Here is a 15690-nt window from a genome sequence, read left to right on the forward strand (position 1 = left end):
GACATCAAAATATCCCCTACAAAAAGACAAAAGCCAGAAAAAAAAAAAAGACCACCTTTGTATCAGCCTTGCTCTTAAATGAGTGTTTCTGGCTGTAATAAATTAAGCTGGCATTTTTAAACTGTTATTCCTGAAAATGGATTTTCGATTTAATTTTGATATTGATGAAAATGAGGACAGTGAAGCAGACACTCACTTCTTACTGCTGGGCTCTCCAAAACACAAGCAGGAACCCGTGGGACAGAGCAGGAAAACTGCGGATGCTGGAGCACACTCCATCCCAAGGCCAGGTGCTGCAAAGCACCAGGATGAGGCACCCAAGACAAAGCACTGTGTGAAAGCTGCCAAGGAGCACATTATACCTGGAGATCTCAACAAAATATTGGAAAACAAAGTCATGGAAACAGTGTTGGACCTGTATCACGTAAAGGTGTCTGTGCTGGAAATGACGTGTTCGGGTGACGCCGACAGCGAAGGTATCGTGTCCAAAAGTGTCTCTTCTCACTCTGATCTCATCCCAGGAGTCTATGAAGGAGGACTGAAAATCTGGGAATGCACCTTTGATCTCACGGACTACTTTTCTGAGGCTGAAATACAGTTTACCAACAAGACTGTACTGGATCTTGGCTGCGGGGCTGGATTGCTGGGAATAGTTGCCTTAAAAGGTAAAGCTGAAAGAGTCCATTTTCAGGACTACAACAGCACAGTGATTGAGGAAATAACCCTGCCTAATGTGGTGGCCAACTGTGTAAATGAAGGCATTAGTGGAAAGGACAGAAAAAACAGCAAACCTCCTGCCAAGAGGCCCAAGAAAGCAGAGGGCTCACCTGATGTGCTCACCAAATGCAGATTTTTTTCTGGAGAGTGGTCTGAAGTCACCCAGCTCCTGTTAAGCAGCAACAAACCCTTTTCAAAGTATGATATAATTCTCACATCTGAGACCATCTATAATCCTGATTATTACAGTGCTTTGCATGATGCGCTGGCTCAGCTCTTGGATAAAAATGGCCGTGTGTATTTGGCAAGCAAAGTGCATTATTTTGGGGTTGGTGGTGGTATCTACCTCTTTCAGAAATTCATTGAAGAGAGAAATGTGTTTAGAACCAGTATAATTAAAACCATTGATCAGGGACTGCAGCGATGCATTATGGAAATGGCCTTTAAAGATTCCAGTTAAAATTCAACCACTAGTCCTTAAAAAAATAACTTAAAAATGTTTTAATCCTCCTATCTCTTTGCTTTTTCCTCTGTTATTCTGGTTGACAAATTAAGGATGGTGGTTATTGAAATGTTTGACAAACTCCATCTGACTAGAAGCAAAGGACTTTTCTGACACTGATTTTGCATGGAAAAATGGAGTTCTGCTTAAAGCAGCATCTGTTTCTGCTAATTAATTGCCATTGATATGTATTTAAAAATTAAGGAAGTCACTGTCCCCAGTCCTCCCCTTTCACTTTGTCAGCACCAGAATTGTATGTCACAGGAACAGCTGTGACCTGCATGACATATGTCTCGTGGGATGACCCAGGAATGACGTGACATACTGTAGCTGAATGAGACAATTTAGCATCCTGAATTAGTGCAAGAGGCTTTTCTCGAGGGTTGGGCCTCCCTCAGGTACGGTCTAACTGCAGCCAGATTTGGGCACAGACCACGCACCGGTGAGCTCTGCTGTTTTGCCACCAGAGGGGGATGTGATTGTATTTATCACTTGTGTCCTACCCTGCCAGCGATCTCACAAATCCAGGTAATATTTCCCTGTGTAATGCACACATGACTTGCTCAAGCCTTTGAAAAAGTGTACCAGAGAATATCTACTGCTGTGGGCTCTGAATATTCACATTCAGAATCTGACATATCGCTCTCTATTCAGCAAGTAATTGGGAAAAGTGATGCTGGTTTAGAAATTAATAAAACAATTCTGTTTCAGAAGCTGACTCGAAAGTCTGTACACAAGAGGAGCTCCTTACAACAACCAACCAATAAGCCTATGAGTGCAACAGTGGAGGATGGCAGAACTGAGCTTTAGGTGACAGCTGGGAAAGGAGACAAACCACTGTAATAGCACAGTTTAACTACATTGCTGCACTTTTTTTTTAAAAAAGGTCTTTCCAGAAATTAACTGCCCCATTTCCAAAAACTTGCTGGGGTTTTACTGAGCACCCACACCTCTTTCATCTCTTCAGCAGTTGGCAGGACAGAAAGCATTCAGAAAAACCTCTGTGCAAGGCACTGCTGTTTCCTAGGCTGAAGATGGTGATGGTGCTGAAGAAATTGCCTTACCAAAAATGCAAACAAACCCAAAGAAATAAAAAAACCTGGTCCTGAGTGCTCAGTGTCACCAGCAACTAAAAAAAAGTCCACTGCATGTTTTGTCTTAATGAAAAAGAGACAAAAAGCCATTACACAGCTCTAACATGTAGATCAAGGCTACTGCTTCTCATCATGCACTGATGGTGGGAGCCCTTGCAGAAATATAAAAAAAGAGACAGAAAAAAAAAGAGATAGTCAACCAGTGCAGTAAACTGGATGCAGGGATACTCAGTGTAGGGGAGAAGGGACAACAGTTTGAGGGGATGGAAAAACTTATTACAGCAGCAACCTAAATCACTTTAATTATTGCATAAAAGTTCCCATCACTGAAGACTATGAACATCAGCCTAAAGATTCCTATTTTGACCCTATTGCTATTAAGACAGAGTCATAGAGGATTTCCTGTACTTTACAGAAGAACCTTAACTACTGTTGTTTCAGACTATTTTAAAGTGGTCCTTTGGAAACTAGTGAATCTGGCCTTTCATAGGATAGGAGAGGGAGGAAAAGCGCAGTAAGTTGTACCATGACTGTCACTGTGCTTTGGAAATTTTTCTCATTGACTCTGAAACTTATTGACAACAGATAACTGCTGGCTACAAACTGAGGAACAAAGGTTTTATCTTTGGCAGATCAAGAAATTACTGTTAACAGTTTTTGTTGGAACAGGGAAGCTGGAAACAAACTGATTTACCATTTTTCAAACCTTTTTGACAAAGACAAATCATGGCTTGCACACGGATTGTTCTACACCTGCTGAGTCTGGTGCTGTGTCAGAGAACCACACCTGAAATAATAAGAAATGCTGACCACTATGACAAAGAATATGGTTAAGAACAAGAATAGCAAGTATTTTTTGATGAATAAAGGAAGAAGGTACTTACAATCTTCTACTATAACATTTCTTCTAGATAATATCCCATGATCAAACTTGCTGTCTTAGGTTTAAATACTACACTTTTACTGAGTATCTTGCTCAAACGTAGCTCTGTTTCTGTGCAAATACAGCATCAGATGTTTTAGGACTTCAGCAGAAGACTGCTAGAGCCATAGTCTCAGTGGCTGCACACCTGCAAAACAGGTAACCCCACACAGTATAATTAAATTCCCCTTTCAGAGTTACAGATGGGAAATAATGAAGGATGTTTTTCTCAGGTGAAATCAGCAAAATTAGCATTGGGATTTTCGTAATTCCAAATGAGTTCTGGTCTTAAAATTCAGTAGATAGATGCTGAGAAGCAGCAGGATTCAACACTTAGTTCTGTTGGTGTTTCAACATAAAATACCTGCTTTTTCTCCCCTCATCCCATCCCCTCACATTTTGAACAAGCCATTACAATAAGAAATCCGGTCTAAATTAGGTCTTTCCCGTAAGTGTCGTGGAGAGAAAGATTAAAATCACTCATTAAATACCTCAGGAAACTAAATTAAAAAGCTTGTTTATTTTAACAGATACTATCCTTACTGATGACTTCCCTTTCAAGAGCATTTGCTAGTTTTGGGAAACGAGGCTATTTAAAAACCAGGTTTGTATACTGGCAATTACAGTTATTTTACTAGAGCTTAGGGGGGGAAAAAACCCATGAGAATGGAAGTGGGAAGTGCCCAATTTGCAAATTACTGACCTGTATGCTATTCTTGGTTAGGAGGCACACAGACATTTAATCATGCTCTGAAATCAGAATCTTAATGCAATCATTATGGCATTTGAAGTGGTGCAGCACCAGGTTCAAGAGATCCTGCTCTGAGGTGATTATTGGGATGGAGATACCTGAACTCTGCTAATGAGGAATGGACTGAAAGTTTTGAGGATAAGAACAGGAAATTCCTCTCTGCTCAACCAAAACAAAGCCACAGAAAGGTGACATAAGATGGGTAACTAGTGTAACAAGGCAGTAACAGCAGGATTTTTTTTATTTGTGATAGAAACTGGACTAAAGCCTCTCAAATTTCATAGTTTTTACTGTGAGAGTCACAGGCACATTGAAAAGAAGAAGCTACTCTATACCACCAGATACTGGTGGATAAGTGCAATAGGAGCCACAGCAAAGGGAAGAACTAGAATTTATACACAAATACCTCTTGAAGGCTGCAAGTCAACAATGTGTTCCCTTGAAATCCACAAGTGAATTAAAGGTAGACTGGCAGGAAACAAAAAAAGTGAAATTTGTGGCAAGTCATCTCACAACAAATAAAGGGCAACATCCTGCCACAACAGGAAGCAGGTGAGTTAATTCACACACTGTCTAGGGGTACTGGGTTTGCCAGGAGGTGGTTATAACAATTATTGCTGGAAAAAAAGAGAAAGGAAAAAAAGCATGATTATTCTCACAGGGAATAAAAGTGATATAGGGGAATCAGAAGGAAAGGAGCATTGGCAAAATTTGACATTGCCATCAGTGTGTTATGGGGGAGGATCTTACAGGAACACCAAAGACATTGATCATTACTTTTATGGAACACAGATGCTGGATTTTCAAAACCATGGAGTAAATCAAAGATTTAGATCATTGGTGAAGAACTGTAACAGCCAACCCCACCCTCCACACCAATTTTTGTTAGTGTGGATAAGATGAAAAGCCTAAAAAGTGATAGAAAAATAAAAGAAACTGAAAAAAACCTCTGGTCAAAAGACAAGAGAACAGGTTTGGTCCTGTGGTGTTTTAAGCTGATGGCAAAATCCTGATGTGTCCTAAAATATATCAGTGAGACAGGACTGGATGAAAACAAGCTGGAGGTCAGATAATGTGGAAGTGTTTAATTAGACAGCACATCAAAAGGAGAGGAAAAGGCTTAGAACTACATATTCTGCACAAAGGAATGAAAACTGAGGTATCTCTGGGGATTAATGACAGTATTATAAATTACTGCAGAGTCCAGTTACTCCAGATTTATGCCTACATACATGGACACATTGAACTTTTATTTATAATCAAAGTACAGCTCACAGTTACGAGTTTTGAACTGCTCATTGTGTTCACAGTTTATTTCTTGTCATCTGACCATGTAATTTCATAGTCTGTGTACACTTTCTTCAGTATCTCTACAGTCACTGAGTGATCTGCTTTTCCATAGCCCTGCAAGACAGAACAAATGTTTATTGGAGATGTACAGTAAGTGTTCAGAACCATCCAGTTCTTGTCTACACAAATGATCCAGTTGTGATTTGATACTTCAAGTTGTTCACATACAAATCAAATACAGGTTCTAAAAGAATTATTCTTGAATTATCATTTTTTCCTGTTGTCCTCTCCAACTCCTCCCCTAATTCAAGTTCTAGAAAATAAATGAGATGGGGTCAAGCAATCTCAAGTGGGAGGATGCATTTTTCACATAATTTCTCCATCAGAAAGCTTGTTTTAAAGTGTTTCAAACCCCTCAGCCACTGTATTTGCTGAATGTTCTTTTAAACCACAGAGATTGCATTGACCCACTTTAATGTATGGGCATACAAACATCTGATTTGGCTCAGCTGAAGGAAAAGGGAATAAGGCACCACACGTGCAAACATCTGAGTACTCTTCTAGCCACTAAAGAAATCAGTCTTCATGTTTTATTTATCTGCAATCTTGCCTTAGCTCATAATTGCTTAGTTTTAAGTATCTGTGCTCTTATGCCACTGCAATTCCAAACTAAGGCAAGGTCAGATGACCCATGTGATTTTTAACCGTCATTTAAATCACTGCTCAGTGTTACTTTCACTGAAATTTAAGCCAGTTGTGGTAGAAGTTGCCTTTCCATTATTGTCTTACATGACTGAATGTGTTATCTTGATTTCTTATAATAGAACTGCAATTTTTTTTCCCTGTGAAAAAGCCTTTACTGCACAACAGTGCAGTGTACTGATTAAAACCTGTGATTTACGGGCTGTTTTCTTTTTCCAGTAATATTTCAAACAACACTTCACTTAGAAGACAGAAAAAAAATAGCTCAAGACAGCATTATCACACAAAACATGTACTCTTATTCATCACTGACTCAGCCCCAAGAGGAACAGCTTAAATAAACTGCATTTAAACTGCACAGATTAAAATTGATGTGTTATAAAATTCACACTTCTGAAAAATACCAAATAATGTAGTTATGCCAGTTGTAAAGCAAGAGCTTTACACTCATAAGAGCTCACTCTTACCTTGGTAACCACTTTAAAGACCCCATCCAGCCTTGCAAATAGCAACACAACATCTACTTCAAAAGAAGTCAGTGACTATTTTTGATTTCCATAAAGAACCAGGTTAGTTCTGCTTTAGAATCTGACAACAAACTTCCAAGTCAAGAGAAGCATTAAACCAATGTAATTAATATATTAACTTCTGACCTGCAACTGAGGTCATCTGGCCCTCCAGGTCTCTGCCTGACAAGCTCTCATGGCAATAAAACTCTGCTTTTACATCATGCTCCTCTGTAAGCATCAAGGTACTAGAAGCAGAGAAACAAGGTATTTTGCACAGATAACAAAAGCAAGAGTTGACCACTGCCATTAACACTAGTTTGGCAGCTGAGTAACATAGGTGTGAAGTCTCACCTAAAGACACAGTTGTGGTGAGGACTTAAAATTACAAGAATTTAACAGAAGAAGCACTGCCTTCCCACCCCACAGAAATCCTAAAGAGGTTTTTCTTTTCTTATGATTCCAGGTGCCAAGAGTCATCTTGGAACAAAAGCATCACTAACAAACACTTGATACATTCAAGGCCCAACCTTCACTGCTCATCTAAGGTAAGCAAATTTGAAGTAACCATCACTTACTATAGAAAATTAAAGGAACTTAACAGAACTATTTTCTTTCTGTCTAAATTAAAAGCCTAGAATCTTTACTCACAGTTATTGCTACAGAAGCAGCTATGCTTCATCACTGAGCAACACCAGAGCCAGACTACAGCATTTCCCTGCATTAGAGAAATGCTGAACACTTATTAAGTCTTTCCTAAAGGAACTGAGCTTACATGGAAATATAAGAAGTAACAAAAATGCTATTTTTATTCCACAAAACACATTACTACATCTTCACCTACTAAAAATTCACACCTAAACCGGGTCTACTCTTCTCACCCAACATATACACAGAGTAACAGACACGATTTTCAACACTTTTGTTGGCAAATAAAGATCATGCAATAACTGGATCAAGTCCCTGTAGCTACAAACGGGCCATTCCTGCTCTAGCAGCAAGATGGAAAGACTGGATCAAGAGATATCTACTTTCATTTTTGTTCTTGATTATAACTTAACCTAATGCTGAGTAATAGCCAACTTTATCTTTTTGGTCTCCCACCCTAAAACTATTGTTTTGCTAATCTATCTCACAAGTGAGCCAGGTGGGTTTTCCAGTTAATGTGATGAAAATTGCCAAAAACCACCGTACTACAGAACATCAGAGACAAAAGGATTTAAATGAATATGAGATGCACTTACTGTAGAGAGCCCAAATACCCTGATTTTCTTGTCTTTGCTATTGTGATCGATTTTCCCTCCTCCAAGGCACTTGCACTCGTATCCCAGCTTTTCCATCTCAGGATTCACTTTTTCAAATATATGATCTGCACAAGAAGAATGGTGAGAGCCATTACAATACGCACTAGGCATCAAGTACTCTATTTTCCAGTCATTTTCCTCCAGCTTTTTCCACCTACAAGAGAGGGATATTTCTCTTCACGGGTATAGAAAAGCACGTTAAGTTTTATTATTTTAGTTTTTTCCTTAGCCCGTCTCGTTCTCCTAAACCGGGTTCGGGACTGGCACCTGACAGAGAGACGGGCCCGGCTTTCATGTCACACGAGGGACACAGAAAGGGGAGAACAGGGGCTTTCTGGGCCGCTCGGGACGGCGGCTCCCGCTCCCCTCAGCCCCGCCGCCCGCTCGCCCCCTCAGGCCGCGGGCTGTCACGCACTGTGGAACTCGGCCGCCCCGGTGCCGCGCACGATGTCCCGCTGCTCGCCGCCGCCCGGGCGCTGCAGGCGCACCAGGATGTACTTGAAGGTGCCCTCGGGGTCGATCTCCACGTCCCGCACGGCCGCCATGGCGGGGCCTGGCGGGGCTGGGGGCGGGCGCGATGGCGGCGGGCGGGGCGGGGCTGCGTGAGGGCCTCAGGGCGCCCATCGATCAAACGACGAGCGGCGTGAGCTGTGGGGCAGCGCACCTGCGGTTCGCTCCTGCCTTAGTAACCACTTGGAAGGGCAGGAACACTTTACACTATCCCAGGTTGCTCCAAGCCCCATCCAACCTGGCCTTGAATATTCCAGGGGTGGGGCATCCACAGCTTCTCTGGGCAACCTGTGCCAGGGCCTCACCACCCTCACAGGGAAGAATTTCTTTCCCATATTTAATCTAAATCTGCCCTCTTTCAGTTTAAAACCGTTCCCCTTGTCACCAGTTCACTGAGAGTAGATTTTTACTGAAATAAATTATTTTTACTGAATTAAAAAAAAGTTCCTTCCGTGCAGTGCTGAGCACTCTTGTATTATGAATTCTCACGTTTTAAAGAGTAGGAGCTGCTTTAAAACTTTCAGGATACCTTCACAAATGAGTTTCAACATAACTACTTTTTAAAATACTATGTTGTAGGTCACTTCTAGCTGAACTATTTTATTCTTTTCATATATACAAGCAGCAAATTATTGTTGATGTGAAATTCTCTACCTGTAACAGTTTTAAAATCTAAAACTAGTACTTGAATGCAGATAGTATACTATATAAATTAAGGAGTAATTCATTAAAAGCATCAGTAAAACAGAGGAAGAGTATGTCTCATCTTAATACACATTTAGAGATACTACAAAGATAAATGTAAATTTGGGGTTAGACTTTATTTTGAGACTTATTACTTTACAACCAGAGTTGTTTCCTAAGCTACTTTATTGGCCAAAACAATCCCTAATAAAAATTTCCAGTATTTTGTTGTTTCAGAGACTGTTGTTGGTTACCTTGTCCATGCACAGAGCAGCAGCACCACTGTGAGGAAAATGAGCAGGGCCCCAGGAAGCTAAATCCTTGTTTGCTGAGGTTTAGGGGAGGAAGAGGTGTGAAGGGCTTTAAGTAGAAATCAATCCTCCTGTCTCAGCTGTTTGGGATTTCCAAGTTAGTCAGGGAAAGTGATAAAATCTGTGCCTGAGTGAGGTCCCCTTTAGGATCCTATGTCTTAGTCTTATGGAGCTGAGATGGCTGTTCAAGCTTGCTTTGTCCAGTAGTAAATTAGCCTGTAGAATTAGTCCTTTAAATTTGTTTCAAGTAACCTAAGAGGTCTATTTTTGTTTTGATTGTTTCTGTGTACACAGTTTATTCCTTAATTATTTTGTTTGCCAGTCTTGCCTACTATCTCCTGTTCCTATTTATCTTTCATTAAGAAAGCATTAGGGAGGCTGCTTGCTTGAATAACTCACCCCCTTTATTTTTTACTGGAACAGAATGCTTCACTTCCTCAAGCATAGAAGTCTTTTGCGTGACTGTGGAAAACTTTATTGCCCCATTTCAGTTGTGAGGTATGGAAGGGGCTAGCAACAAACAACAATGGTAAGGATGGCAAAGGAAATACTTGTGACATACCTTAAATAGAAGCTAAATTTGAAAGGAATTTGCCCTCAACAAGGAGAACAGGCGCTGGGCTTCATCTGACATGAGTTTGAGTAAATAAGTTTGTGGCTTAATAATAGTCAAAGCAGAGCTTTATCCTGTTTTCCTTAATGCTTTTGTCTTCCCAAGCGTCCACCTTATCCAAAAGTAGTTTCCTACTCCATGCTGAGGTATAGGAGTTTCCTGTTGGCTTTTAGGCTGAAGGCAAAAATTCCCTGCAGTTGGTGGGGATTGTTAGTGCGTCACTGTGGGCCTCGAGGGTACAAAGAGGATGGCGTGGGGCAACAGGGGTCTTAAACCAGAGACAGCCTGTTTTCCACAGAACTCCATGGAGGGACTTTCCTTTTGTAATGGACTTACTCATAGCTAACTGTGAGTTTGGCACTACTTTTTGAAAAATTGAGGGGTTTTTTATTTATTTGGCCAAGTGTCATCTTGTCTTTTCGCAGTGGTGTCCTAAAACCCATTGTTCTGAGAAAAAGAATTGTAAACAAGTCGGGTAACAGTGAACTGATGTGATGATAATTAAGATAAAATAGTGGATATTTTTCTTGAGTAGTTGTAGGCAAATCATAAGGGTCAGCATTGCCAGAATTTTTTACTTCTTCTGTGTTACAAATTGGGCTTGTTTTGTATTATGGTTTGCAGGTTTTGGACTGACCCAAATGACTAAAATCGCTCTGTTTGTGTCTTTCCTATCAGATTGTTTTAATTCATATGGCCTTGGAAAATTCACCTGTCCTTACACTGGCTTGTATTGCAATGTGTGTGGCAGTGGATTAAACTGTTGGTGTAACAAAACACATTGTTAGGCTGAATTTGGTGTGTGTCAGCCAAGATACTGGTTGAGCTGGTGCATCTGAACTTGGTCAAACTCCTCTACTTATTCCAGGAATCAGAGAGATTAAAAAGAAGCAGCAAAAGCTGTGGTTCATGTGGCATGGTCTGATAACTGGGTGTAACTATTGTAGCTACTCTGGTTCATTTTTGTAAAGGAACATGATGTCCTGGTACCTACTGTAAGTACTTCCTGAGCATCTGTAGAGGGATAAAGCAGGTTACAACCTTGTGTTCTCCATTGTACCCCTTATGAGAGGGTGACCATGCTTTTTCTGCTTAGTGATTTCTCTTGGAAATGTTAATAAACGTCAGCTCAGCTTGAGATTGTGATAGAACAGTTGATGTTACCATATTCATCCAGGTTTTATGAAAACAGGTGGAGGACTGAGGCACTTTGAGTGCCTGCTGAGAGAATGTGTTCCTGTGTCTTGGGTGAAATATTTGGGTGATGGAAACTGCTGATGGGGACAAAGACATTCTTGTCGTGCTTGAGTGCATTTCTGCTGGGCTTTGTGGTGGCATTAAGGCTGTGATATTTGTATTTCTTTTAAAGTAACTTTATAGAAACACCTTTAGGGAAAAGTTAATTATGCAGTAGCTGATGGTTACAAAGAAAACATCGGTAACTTCCCTTCTCAGTAACCTAGTAACAGAAAAGATCCCTGAAAAAGCCTGGGTTGAAAGCCCAAATGCAGTAGCCCTTATGATGGCATATGAGACTTTCTGACTTGTAGTTAAAAGCTAATTTGGCCTTGAGTGGAATTATTCAGAAATTATAATGGATTATTGCCGACTGTCACTTATTTTATTAATGTGGGTTGAAATGAAGGATGGGGAAGAGAAGGTGAGGCTGTTCTGCTGCTGTATATGGAGATGTCAAAGCCAATTGTAATTGAGCAAGTTCAGGTCACAGAAGTCACCTGGCTGCAGAAACAGAGTTCAGATCTGATAGGTTTATCCTGCCAAAATCCAGGATCAGTTTACTGTGTGGGTCTCAGATCTGCTATTTCTTGTTTGCTTTCAGTGCCCAGACTGCACTAGTGAATTTGTAGGACATCTTAAAAGAAACAAAATGGATTGCAGTTCAAGATCAAATGTAGCATTTCATTTGAGAATAGGCAAATAGGAGTATCTTAGTGTCAAAACATCCTGAAATTTATTTTGATATTTAACGTCTGAATGGCAAGTGACTAGAAAAAGGAACATTGTTGTGCTGCAGTGAAGTTTAACACGGGATTCTCTAAAGCCATTAGACCAATCCAGGTTGCCAGAGTCAGGAAAAGGGAAGCAATCACATTCAACTCCAGCTGTATAAATTTTTCCCTTTATTAAGCTCCTTGACAGCAGAGCACAAGGTGTAGGGATATATTTGGCTCCTGGTTGTATCACAGGAAAATATTAAGGAAAGAAGTTTGAAGTAGGGGATTTCCATCACATGTAACACACTAGAGAGAAAATAAAATGAGGGTCAATGTTCAGCTGTACTTTGCAAATTTTTTTTAATCCCAGAGTGGGAGTACAGCCTGGAGTTGAGCAGAAGAATGCCTAATACACTGGTGCAAATGAAACACACTGTTGTAAGTTGTAATTATCATGGACATCAAAACACCACAGGTCTGCTTTGATGCTTGTGTGGCTCACGCAATTTAATAGGATTTGAATAAAGATTTTTCTTCAACAGCTGTTGATTAGCAGCTCCTCAGATTAGTGAAGAAGCTGGAACAAATTCAGGATAATAACATTATCTGTCTTAGCATTAACATCTTTGGGATCTGTGTATGTATATAGCCAGTCCAGGAGCCAGAGGCTTGGTTTGTGCACTGAAGGTTAGGAATCCAAGCCAACCTCTGGCAAGCTGGAGTATAAAGGGCCTCTTCTGGGCCTTTCACACCTTGCTTTGATGAATAATGTTCTCCTGTGATCCCTCTCAGAACCTGAACAAGGTCTGATGAAAACCAAGTCTTTTGTTCTGCTCCTCACAGAAGGCAGTTTTATAACCTCATTGCCCTGCTGGTTAGAAACAAAACACCCTCTAATTTTTGGTCTATATTTACTCACAGATGGTTTGTATTCGTTTGGGTTTTTTGTACCGACTTTATCCCTTTATATACAGAAAACTCTTTTACTTTTCTGAGCCTGTTGCATCCTTTCTGAGCCTTCCTAGCTGCTCCCTCTTCCCTAGGTTTAAACACTCATTTCTAATGGACACCTGGAAAGGCATTTCACTAGAGGGCACTTCTTGGAATATCTCCACCCTTTGGAAAGCCTAGAGTTGGCTACCAGGGGGTGTCATTCTTCTGGTTCTCCTTCTGAATAACCATAAATATCACCTGCCTGTCACAGGATTGTTAGTCTTTGAAGTACTGAATGAGTGCTGCTGCCTTGAATCCCCTGGTTCAGTGAAACCAGCCTGCTAGGTTTGTTTCCAGGGCTCTGCTGTCCTTTGGTTGTCCTTCCCTGCTCTCCGTGTCCGTGCCTGGCACCATATGTTGGGGGCATGATGGAAGTGGTGTGCAGGTGATGATTCCTGAGTCCCAGCTGTTACCCCGTGGTCTGCAGAGACAAGCAGTGTAAATGAGTTGTTTAATTGATCAGAGTTCATTTGTGTGGGATATGTGACATCCTGAATAGAAGGGCCTTGCAGCTGCTTTTCTTCCAGGTAAACTCACGCATTTGCACTCATGGATTAGAGATGTGAGGCTATTTGGAATGGTGGGTTTAGGGCTGGAGGTACTCAACCTGGAGAGAAACCATGTCCTTCCTTTGTCGTGGTGTTGGGACTGCATTTCCTAGGAAAAAAATCAGAATTAAGGATGTGGAATGTAACGGTATGAAGGCTTACCTGCAGAATTCTGGACATAAACTGAACTTTTGTCCTTTGACTTAACCTTCAGATAAACCTTTGTCTGTCTTTGACTCTAGAAGGTATAGAGCAACTGCACTGCTAATTTCCTTATCTTTAAGTAAGCATAAATCTGGATCTTTCATTTTATTTTGGCAGTAAGGCAGCTTCCCCTCTGTATTTTATTTGTATTTATCTGTTGCTTAGAAGTACAAATAAACTGAACTCCTAACTGCTTTAAATAAGAATGTTGCATGCAGGCCCAGAATTATTTTATGAATGATAAATGGCAATTCCTACCCTTCCTGCTGATCCAATGCCTATTATAAAAGTTATCTTATCTTATTATTACTTCTGTCATCTAAATAATCAGGCTTTGCTATTGTTTGTGATTATGTGTTGCTACAAAAGATGAGTAAATGCCTATTGATAAATGAAAGGGGAAAAAACCCCAACTAATTTATACCAGGAAGGATAAATATAGAATCAATCATTTAGTTTGGAAAAAACTCTTAGGATCAGAGTCCAACCATAAACTTAACACTGCCAGGTCCACCACTAAACCATGTCCCTAAGCACCTAAATATCTCCAGGGATGGTGACTGCACCAGTTCCCTGGGCAGCCTGTTCCAGTGCTTGACAACCCTTAGGGTGAAGGGTTATTAGTGGGGTCTGTGGGGTGGGATACATGTTCAGCATCTGAGAAAATTGACTTTGGGGTTTGCTTTTTAGGCTCAAATATGGAAGTGCAGCAGTTTCAGGGGAGGTGACACTCATTCTTCCTGTTGAGTCAAGAAATCTAAAAGTGTTGTAAGGGCAAAATGTTCACTGGGAAAGTTAAAGTATTGTTTTCATGCCCCAGGAAATAAGGAAAGTCCTAATTATCTTGACACCAGTTAACTGGAACTTTAAAAAGCCTTGTGGTGCCATGGTTTTTTTTCTCTGGGAAATGATAATATTAAGCAATTTAATACCAATGCTTTCAGTGTTAGTGATGATTCCTTTGTTCTTGAAATAACTCCTATAATGCAGCAATTGAAGTACTCTCCACTAATAACCTTGTGTTAAACATGCCTGCCCTAAAAAGTAATTACATATCCAGCTGATAGAAATAAATTTCTTCCTTTGAATAATTCATGGTTGTGGCAAACTTGTGGTGGAGTGGCTAAAAGTGCTCCTGAAAGAGTATTTAATTCAAGAGCTTCTGTTTTCTCGTGGTCTGACTGAGAAAAATCAGGAGTAGTGTGAATCATGTGCCCTTGCTAGTTGTTGTTGAGTGGGGTTTTACTTCTCAGTCCTGTGCAGTTGTTCCTTGTACTTTGGTCTTCTGGCTTGAAGATTTCAGATACCAAGTAATAAGACCTCAGTTCACAGAATTCCAGTAGTTTTGGTGATGGACCTTTCTGCTGCTTGGTTTTATAGATGGCCTCAGACAGTGATGATAATCTCTGGGGCTTGGCTTGAAATACCGAGGTCAGTATCACCCAAACACTTTTCAGATACATGATCCAAAAACTTCTAGGTCCTTCAAAAAATGAGGCTCTCTGGTTTGTGATTTGCTGCAGATAGCATTTGGAGAGTTTGTTTACTGTTTGTTTCCCAGTGAAAAAATTAAGGACTAACATCTCTGACTGTCCTTGACTGAAGCTTGCTTAGTAGACATTCCTTTCTAGAGCAGCACAGCTCTTGAGATGGGCAATTTGGGCTGAAAACTTATGGAGAAATTTGAGAAATCGTAATATTGAAATTATAAGATGCTGTATTTTATGATTTTTAAAATATGTTATTGAACACTGATTTGGTTACGGAGTCAAACATGTTAAATTCTGTGTCCATTGATGTGTAAAAATGATGTTCCTGGAACTGACTCAATCACAGAAGAGAACAAGATCTGAAGCTTGGAATTTGTAAACAAATGGTGAGGAGTATTAGTAAAGAAGGGAAGCTACTGCCTCTTCATCCTTTTTTTGTAGTCTCTCCTTCATAATACTGCAAATGGAGAATGGAAGGTCATGTCAGAACTCCAGTGCTGCCCATTGTTCACATACTCTCTGAGTCAAAGCAGTGTTTTCTGGGAACAGAGCTACGCAGAAGATATGCAAAGAATCTGCAAAACAAAAAGCATA

At 40.4% G+C, this 15690-nt stretch overlaps 2 protein-coding genes and 1 long non-coding RNA gene across 3 annotated transcripts; 1 reads left to right on the forward strand and 2 right to left on the reverse strand.

Annotated features, from left to right (window-relative positions):
- The first annotated feature begins 101 nt into the window (after positions 1-101).
- METTL18 (methyltransferase like 18) lies at positions 102-1180 on the forward strand. The gene has a single exon (XM_051806883.1). It carries the CDS (start codon positions 137-139, stop codon positions 1175-1177), a length of 1041 nt encoding a protein of 346 aa, XP_051662843.1. The 5' UTR covers positions 102-136; the 3' UTR covers positions 1178-1180.
- Positions 1181-3002: 1822 nt separating this feature from the next.
- Positions 3003-3534, reverse strand: LOC127479888 (uncharacterized). Its single transcript, XR_007907692.1, has 2 exons — positions 3198-3534; positions 3003-3100 (listed from the first exon to the last, which is right to left on the reverse strand). It is a non-coding gene; the product is annotated as an uncharacterized LOC127479888 (long non-coding RNA).
- Positions 3535-5051: 1517 nt separating this feature from the next.
- On the reverse strand, positions 5052-8381 carry LOC127479870 (14 kDa phosphohistidine phosphatase-like). Its single transcript, XM_051807361.1, has 3 exons — positions 8204-8381; positions 7729-7853; positions 5052-5390 (listed from the first exon to the last, which is right to left on the reverse strand). The coding sequence occupies exons 1-3, from the start codon at positions 8331-8333 to the stop codon at positions 5298-5300; spliced, it is 348 nt and encodes a 115-aa protein (XP_051663321.1). The 5' UTR covers positions 8334-8381; the 3' UTR covers positions 5052-5297.
- Positions 8382-15690: the final 7309 nt, after the last annotated feature.

The sequence above is a fragment of the Manacus candei genome, unplaced genomic scaffold, assembly GCF_025592945.1.
Source record: "Manacus candei isolate 608988 ecotype Guabito, Panama unplaced genomic scaffold, ASM2559294v1 h1tg000005l, whole genome shotgun sequence".
Taxonomy (NCBI): domain Eukaryota; kingdom Metazoa; phylum Chordata; class Aves; order Passeriformes; family Pipridae; genus Manacus; species Manacus candei.